This window comes from Halyomorpha halys, unplaced genomic scaffold (genome assembly GCF_000696795.3).
Source record: "Halyomorpha halys isolate HHAL.00 unplaced genomic scaffold, Hhal_1.1 Scaffold1255.1, whole genome shotgun sequence".
NCBI lineage: Eukaryota > Metazoa > Arthropoda > Insecta > Hemiptera > Pentatomidae > Halyomorpha > Halyomorpha halys.
In genome coordinates, this window is record NW_027112719.1 from 52,189 (window position 1) to 60,509 (window position 8,321).

At 24.9% G+C, this 8,321-nt stretch overlaps 1 protein-coding gene across 1 annotated transcript in view; it reads right to left on the minus strand.

Moving 5' to 3' along the window:
• Nagk (N-acetylglucosamine kinase) overlaps positions 1–6,821 on the minus strand; it is a 16,293-nt gene extending 9,472 nt beyond the window's left edge. Inside the window, exons 1-3 of the mRNA XM_014433729.2 lie at positions 6,644–6,821; positions 4,896–4,980; positions 664–762 (exon numbers count right to left, since the gene is read on the minus strand). Coding sequence (XP_014289215.1) covers positions 664–762; positions 4,896–4,980; positions 6,644–6,678 — 219 coding nt within the window. The 5' untranslated portion in view covers positions 6,679–6,821. The remainder of the gene's footprint in view (positions 1–663; positions 763–4,895; positions 4,981–6,643) is intronic.
• Positions 6,822–8,321: the final 1,500 nt, after the last annotated feature.

The following is an 8,321-nucleotide window of genomic DNA, read 5'->3' on the forward strand; positions in this document are numbered from 1 at the left end:
TATAATTCATAAATATAAGTACAGTATCAAATAAGTAATAAATATAAACATGTTACATACAATTTTATTTATTTATATCCAAAAACTATTATAGATTTTTACTTCTTTATAAAACTACACTTAATATTTTAGCATTTAATTTTTTAGATTTCAATTTACATTTATTAAAGAAAATCAAACAAAAATTGGGTTAATAGAAAGAATGTGTTTAATAATAAAAAAAAACAACACATATCGTCATTATTACGTAATAAGAGTGAATCCAATAATTTTCAAAAGAGCTTATTTCGTACTTAACCCATCAGAAAAATTCTTTCAGGATAAAAACCTATAATACATTCATATTTTTGAGAACTTGGTACACTTCTAAGTGTTTTGCATAGTTATATTAATTATTATCATGAGTATACCAGTAAATATGCAAAATCTAAAAATAAATAATTTGTTTAATTCACCTTTTTTACAGAACAAATGATATATTTCAGCTATATACTTTGAATATATTTCAATTATACTATTTATTTAGATTTAATAGTATACTAAATCTACAGCAACCAAATGCAGTTCGACAGTTCTCTTTTTCTAATAAACTGCTCAATCAAATTTAATTTATACTCATTGAAAAATTTAAAGACAATAGATTTTAAAAATCAATAACCTTACCATGGAGTTGATTTTGGTATTTCGAGGGAGACGAGCAATGTTCATTACTTCTGCAATGAGATTGGCAATCCTGCGACAAGTCTCTTCTTTTCCTAAAATCTGGAAGACATTGGACAATAAAGAATAAAATCAAACTTAATATCAGCTCATAAAAATATCTGAAATAAATATGATAAAATGTCAAAACATTTCATGATGTAAAGGTTTAGTCAAATTCTTAAGTTTAAAAACAGATTAATTCATTTGAAGAAAATCAAAATAAATGTTTTTCAACTATACATAACCTCAAAATCTTGAAAAATTAAACATAAAATTTTTGTCATTAATGTTTAAGTATTAAAATTTATTGTGTAAGTTTTTACAAACAAAAAGATATAATTTATTTATTTATTTTTTATGATACTATAAGCAGCATATTTTTTTCTAAAAGTGTGAAACCACAAAACTATCAATTAGAAGAGACCAAAACATTAAATTTTTAACGTATTGAAAATTTGTTTTAATAGTATGTATTAGCAAGTAATTAATCAAGTTGAAAAAATTAACATTTTTTTTTGTTGTTTGGCATACATTTTTAACAACAATAAAATAACCATAAATCAAAAAGTTTTCAACTTACATGGTTTCACAATTTTTACGACAGTATAAGTTATTCCATTAAAAGCCCAGAAGGCTGACAAAAGTAAATTTTTCACTCACAAAGGAAATGTATTGTGTGTCAGCATCGATTTAGATAAAAATTTCTTCTTTGGCGATTTTGTGTTAAAAAATAATTGACCTCTATCCAACCATTCCATCCTATGGACCCTGGGAGCTGAGAAAAAAATATCCCAATTCTACTTTATTTAATATATGGAGTTTGGAAAATGATATCAACACGATTCTTCCACCAAAACATTTGTTTCTCAAAGTAGAAAAATGAAAAATTATAAACATTAAAAAATAAATGCTCTTTAATCAAATTCATTATAAAATATTTAAATTATTAAGATATTTAAAATATTATAAACCAGTCTTATAGATATTTTTATATCAAAAACTTTAAAATATCGTCAAGATCAAATAATCTTTATTTTTCTTAATCTCATTAGATGTTAATTATTTTAAGCTATCTTTTTTCCTCACAAGATATGATTAAATTTATCTAATAAATGTGCGTGAGGTACTGATGGTCAGGATGTTTTGTGCAATTAAATAAAATTGTCAACCGATTAATTAAAGAAAATAAGCCAGCATTTCAATAATATAAGCTCTACCTCACTAATAAAATTATAAAGTAACTTATTTTTCATTAAATTTATTTTTAAAAAATTCAAATAAATTTGCTGTAAAACAGTTCCAATTAATGCCATAATAAAATTGATTTAATCTCTAAAATTAAATTTAAAATTATTTATTTTTTTTTTTTTGGTGGGGGGGTTAGGAAATCATTTAGCTAACCTTGAAATAATAACATTCCAAAGACCCTTCATCATCTATAGCTGTATTTTTTTTTTAAATATTTCATAAGGATATATAAAAAAAAAAAAAACTCAAGAGCTTAGATTAATAAGTGTGGAGATTATATTGTTCTATAAGGAGTTCTTATCTGGAGTGGTTCTTTGCAAAATATGATGGTTAAGATGTCATATGAAACATGAAAAATAGTTTTATTAAGATTCAATATAATTAGTAATACTTGCATTTTAACTATAATAATTATATATATTGATATAGTTTGTAATACAAGTTATAATTCTATTGTGCTGTCGAAAATTGAAAATTATAATGATGAAAATATTCATTGAATAACATCTTTACATAACATGTAAGTAAGATATTGCTAAATTTATATAATAAAAGTAAAAATATATAAATTAAAGTATAAAATAAAAATGAAAAAAATGGATCAAGGACCACATCAGTTTGTAGTGCCAACAAGTTAATTAAAATAAACAAGAAAGCTTTTCTCAGTTTTAATCAATAATTCAATTAATATTCTTATAATTTCAGATTTAACATACATTAAATAGTTCATTAACTAAAATTAAAAGATCTTAATTTAAATAAATGTTTTGTATTTTTTGAGGATAAATAATTTTTTTTTTTGCAAAATAACTGTTTACTCATTTATTCTAAATATAATTCAATATTTTCAGACTTTCTTCCAAGAAAAAAATAAATAAATAAAGAACAGAGAAGAGGAGGAAAAAAATTAATGTAACGCTAAATGAAAAAAAAAAAAAATATGGTCTCACAAGTAATTTATGGTAAATACTATCATTCTGCAAGGAGTTTAATAATGTCCAAGTGAAATTGGAAAAACTCAATCGTAAATTTGAAGAGGTATTAAAAAAAATCCTGGTTATTCAATTTTACAAATCATCAAAAACAAGTTTCTCGGAATCATTAATACAGAAAAGGAAGAAGAAAATAGAGATTTTGAATCATTAAATCCTGTAACTCCTTCAGAAATTTTTAAGTTCAAGTGAGTCCTAATTACTTCATATAATGTGGAAAAAACTACTAGGAATATAATGTTTTGTTTCAACATGAGTGAGAATGTTTCTACTTTTGATCATTAAAAAAAAAAACATTTATTTGAAGTAAGAACAAACTTTGGTTAGTATAAATTGTAAATTGAATATTCTATTGAGTAATTATAAGTTGTAGATTTAATTAGATTAAGGGTTCGATTGATTAAAAAACCATTAGTAAATACACTGTATCTTTAAGATCACCTTTTTTGTTAAATATTTGCCATTTTGAAATAAATAAATAAAACCAGGCTCTATACATAACCATTGCAATGCATGAAAAAATCATTCAGCAATATAAATAACTTTATATTTTTCAACAAACATGTTCGAAACAAAGTTTTAAAAAAAAAGAGGTCATTAGCAAGTTGTTTGTTGCGTAATTTTTCTGAAAGTTAATTTATTTTGCTAATGGATAAGATTATCTTATAAACAAAGATAAAAAGGAATTATCTCCTAAGACATTAAAAAAAAAAAGCGTGTTATTGACCACAGAATGTTTTTTTTTTTTTATTTCCATCATGGAAATATATAATTTTTTCATAAGAGGATTTAATCTCTTGAATGAAAATGATACAGAAACAAATCTTTTGAAGAACCAATCTTATTTAATATTCAACTTGGTAATATTTTGTGTTTTGATTTTATAATATTTTATAATCAACATTGAAATAAAAATTATACAAAACAAATTTTAACCATGTTTAGGAATTTTTCTTTCAATAAATATAGCGCAACATAAGGTATTTGTCCGACCAAAAAAAATTATTTTTTAATTAAAACATGTACTCTTTTTAAATGTTATTATTAAAAATTACTAAATAAGAATTAAAATAAATATGAAAATTAAAAATAAAGGAAGTTAATAAATTAAACGGTTCCAGAATGCAACCATCAGGTGAATACACAAATTAATGCTTAATTTTAGTTGTAGGTAGACTGTTTTAATTTTAACCTATTATTCAGATTAATTGTCTCAGATAGTCTCTAAGTAATTAACTTATATTAGAAGAACACATAAATACATATAATTACTCTTCTAATATAAGGTACTAAATGATTTTGACTTATAAAAAAAATAAAATAAATAGAAAAAATGTATAATACTGTGCAATGTCAATTTAAAAAAATCAAATAAATCTAACATATTTATTGATTTTGCACTGACTTATTTGCGTGGGTGGATGAGATAACTATTGATATCTCTAATAGTGAGCATAAAATGAAAAGGAATTGATATTTAAAAATACTACTGCATATTACATTTGGACGTAAACTATAGGTAAATCATTAATTTTAACATTGGAAACATTGTTGAGCATTTTACTTTAAGTTTTAATTAAAAAATAATACATATAAAAAAAAATGCTAAAAAAGTTTTAATTGAAGTATAGATACATGTAAACAATTATACAAGTAAAAGATTATCTTCATAATAATTTTAGAATTTATTACTCTAATAATTTCTTTAAAACAAATCAAAATATTACTTTTTTTTTAACAATTACTTAATCTGATTTAATTTATGCAATAAAGATAAATGTTGTTTAGAATCCTAGTCAATACTTGATATTTGAAGCTATATTTAACAATAACCTTGAAACATATTAACTGGTTATGAGGAAATAAGATTATTTGAGCTTTAAAACTGTTTTCTCAAGATTAATATATAGCTTGGAATATGAATACAAATTTAAAATATAACTAAAATTTTACCCAATAATTCGTTCCTAGTCCACTGCATTCTGCAAGAGGCTCACCATGACCATTAAATAAAATAATGGTGCTTACTGTGGCCCCCCTATAATGTGATAAAGATTTATTTAATATATATTGTGATATTTAATTCTTAAAATAAAATATGAAAAACTAAATATGTTCACATGTACACAATAAACAAACTGAGAAAATATTTCTCATTGATCAAGCATACTCATTCAACAATAGAGCGTAAACATTGATTTGTTCAGGAGGAACGTAGAAAATCTTTTTCTTGGTCCACTCTTAAACATGAAAGTGTTCTTTTTTTTTCATGCTTCCCGTCGTACTCCAGCATTATGATGAAAAGAATGATATAACACCTTATGATGTAAAGACTGCCATAGAGTAATACAAGGGTCAGATTCAGTCATCCAAAGTAAATGTGTACCTAGGTGTCAATTAACATCTGATATGTTTGCATTGAGTAATTACCTTTCTATTATATCATTAAATTTTCTATTAAAATGCAATTTCCACTATTTAAATATTTACAGAGGGCATCATATTCATTAATATTAAATAATGTAAAGAAATATTTACATCTATTTATATAAACGCCCATGAACTCATTTATTTTGTAATTAAAAAAGAATCCCAACATTCTAGGATACCTGTGCTACTATTTCTACTTCTCTCCTTTTCCATTTTTACAATAAATATAATCAAATATATATTATATTTATATATATTGTGTGTGTGAGTAAAATTAACTTTAAAAAACAATAACTATTATACTCATGTAATTATACAAAATTATAAGTAAATATAATATTCATATTGATATCTACTCATTCCATTTTAATTAATCAGTTCAATATAAAATTCATAAAAATTAAAAAAACTCTTGATCATAAATTTTGTACTATGAGGAGTTCCAGATCAAAATGCATTTTTATGCATGCACAAACATGGACAAAATAAATTTTCAGAAGAAAACAAACTTTAAAGCCACATAAATCAGAGACAAGAAATTTTTACAAAAATAATAAATGGATTTGGTCAGAAAATAAACAGAATGGATTTTGATCCTGGAGCTCCTATGAAATTAATTTAAAATCACTTATAAAAGTTATGTAGTGAATAATTTTGTTAAAATATGTACGAAAAAAAAATGCAAATCTAACTACTATTGGAAAAAACCTATGCGAATGTAAATGGGAAATAAAAATCACTCTATTCATGGAGGTTCCATTAAAATAATGAATGAATTTAATTTGATGTGTAACCAAAAAGAATATCTTTTGATTATTTTTTTAAATATTGCAAAACCAATGTGTTGAGCATTCTGTAGTGAATAAATGCAACTTGTTTATGAAGAGTATTTTAAGATAAAGATAAGTATCAGATGAAATGTTTAAAAGGAGTAACTGGACAATACAAGTTGCTTTCTCTATATGAAAGTGCAAGTGAATTCTTAAAATATTTGGAAGTGACATTGATGTATGTAAAGTACATAGTTATTTTTGATTAAAGGGAATATATTTATTTTGATAAGTAATAGATGTCTTCAAAGCAATGAATAAAAATAGTAATATATTCTCTACAATCTGTTTTCTTATTTATAAATAAGTAGAATTGTATAATTTAAAATTACTTTTCTTAAAAAAATAGAAGAAATATTTAATTATCCTGTTGAATAGACAAGGGAAAGAAATATTTGACACAATAACACCATATGAATAATCTCTTAGCTTGTGACTTACCCTTCGACTCCACCAAAAATCAAACGCCCTGGCATATTGGTGAGTTGGTTGTGGTTAGATTTCAAATATTTGCGGATCTGTAACTACTGAACACTAAGCGAAGAGATAAGAGACTGACGTGACCCAAGCTGTAACAGAGCTCACTGATAATACTGACAGCATGTGACTGCACCCTCCGTTGGGGAAGGTAAGGTTTGTAAACAGCACGATATTGCCAACTCACCAGCGAAACAAATCCCTATTCTCTCTCTCTGGTGGGGACTTTAATTTTTTATTTTTTTCATTTAAAACTAATTTCTCATTATTGTTGCGCCAGGCAATAAATTATACAAAATGAATACCCTATAATTAGTATTTTCGAGAAAGAATGTTAATCAATGCAAATTGATTAAAAAAAAACAAAAAAAAAACTATATACAATCCCGCCGGTAACATCAATCAGATTTGAATTATTAAGTAATGTTTATTTTATTTATAGGTATTTATAGCCCAAAATTTAAACTTAAAAATAAAGAAACAAACAAAAAGTCAAATAAAGGAAAAATAAAAGTAACCCACCTTGAACGAGCGGCTCGGATGTTTTACTCTGAAGCGTATGGAGGGGCGTTCCAAACACCCGCTTTAATTTAAATTGTTAAATAAGTTTTTGTTGTTGGCTGGGGCTTTAGGGCGTCAAACCCTAAGATCATCAATGCCCATAAATTGTTAAATACGTTTAAATTAGTGATCCAGAAATAGTATATTTAATAATTTCTCTATAATAATCACATACCTGTAATTTACTAGGTTAGCAAAGGTTTTTAAAAAATAAACATAATAATAACAAGTTTAGTTAATTCTTACGATGATATGGTAAAACTGGTATAGCACCGATCTCGTAAATCGAGCAACGAAAAGGTAGTAGCACAGATAATATTATTAATGTATATTTAGTATATCAATGAATTAATATACTAAATCTATATTAAAATAATATAGATTTAAATATATATTAATATTAATAGCATGTAATTGCATATTTATAATAATATTTAGTCTTCTAAGGTATTTTAATTCTAGTTTTAGTAAGCGATACAAATCGTGTTCCTGAGTTTCGGTTATTTTCAATAGCAGACTGTTTACAACAATTCTTACCTTAGTTTATATAGGTAAGATTATTTTAAGGTATAATTTGGGAAAATGATCATATATACCACTTAATAGTCAATTAAATCCCCCCCAATATATATATCTCGAACCAGTCTTAGTAAAGATACAGCGCATCAGATATATCCAGAACCTTGTACCCAGGTTTATTGAAATATTTTGCGAAGTGCCCACTAAAACAGTTAACGGATAATTCGAATATGTCACATCTACTTTAACATTCCAGATCATTGTATGAAAAGTAATTCTCTTATTAGCTAAACCAGAAAAAAATCATTGTCGAACCAATGGCGTAGCGTTTGTGTAAGTTGCCCGGTTCAGAGGAAACTTATGCCGCTCCCTTATTTAGATATTTGAATTTAAAAGAATAGCATATAAAGGAATTTTAAAGACCTATTGGCAAGCACAATCATATTAATTGTGTATTGTACAGCTAACAAATAAAAAAGCCGAGAAATGGAATAGTTGAAATTTTGACAAGATATTATCATTATTGTGAAATTTTGCTACGCAACAGCTTCGGACATAAGCT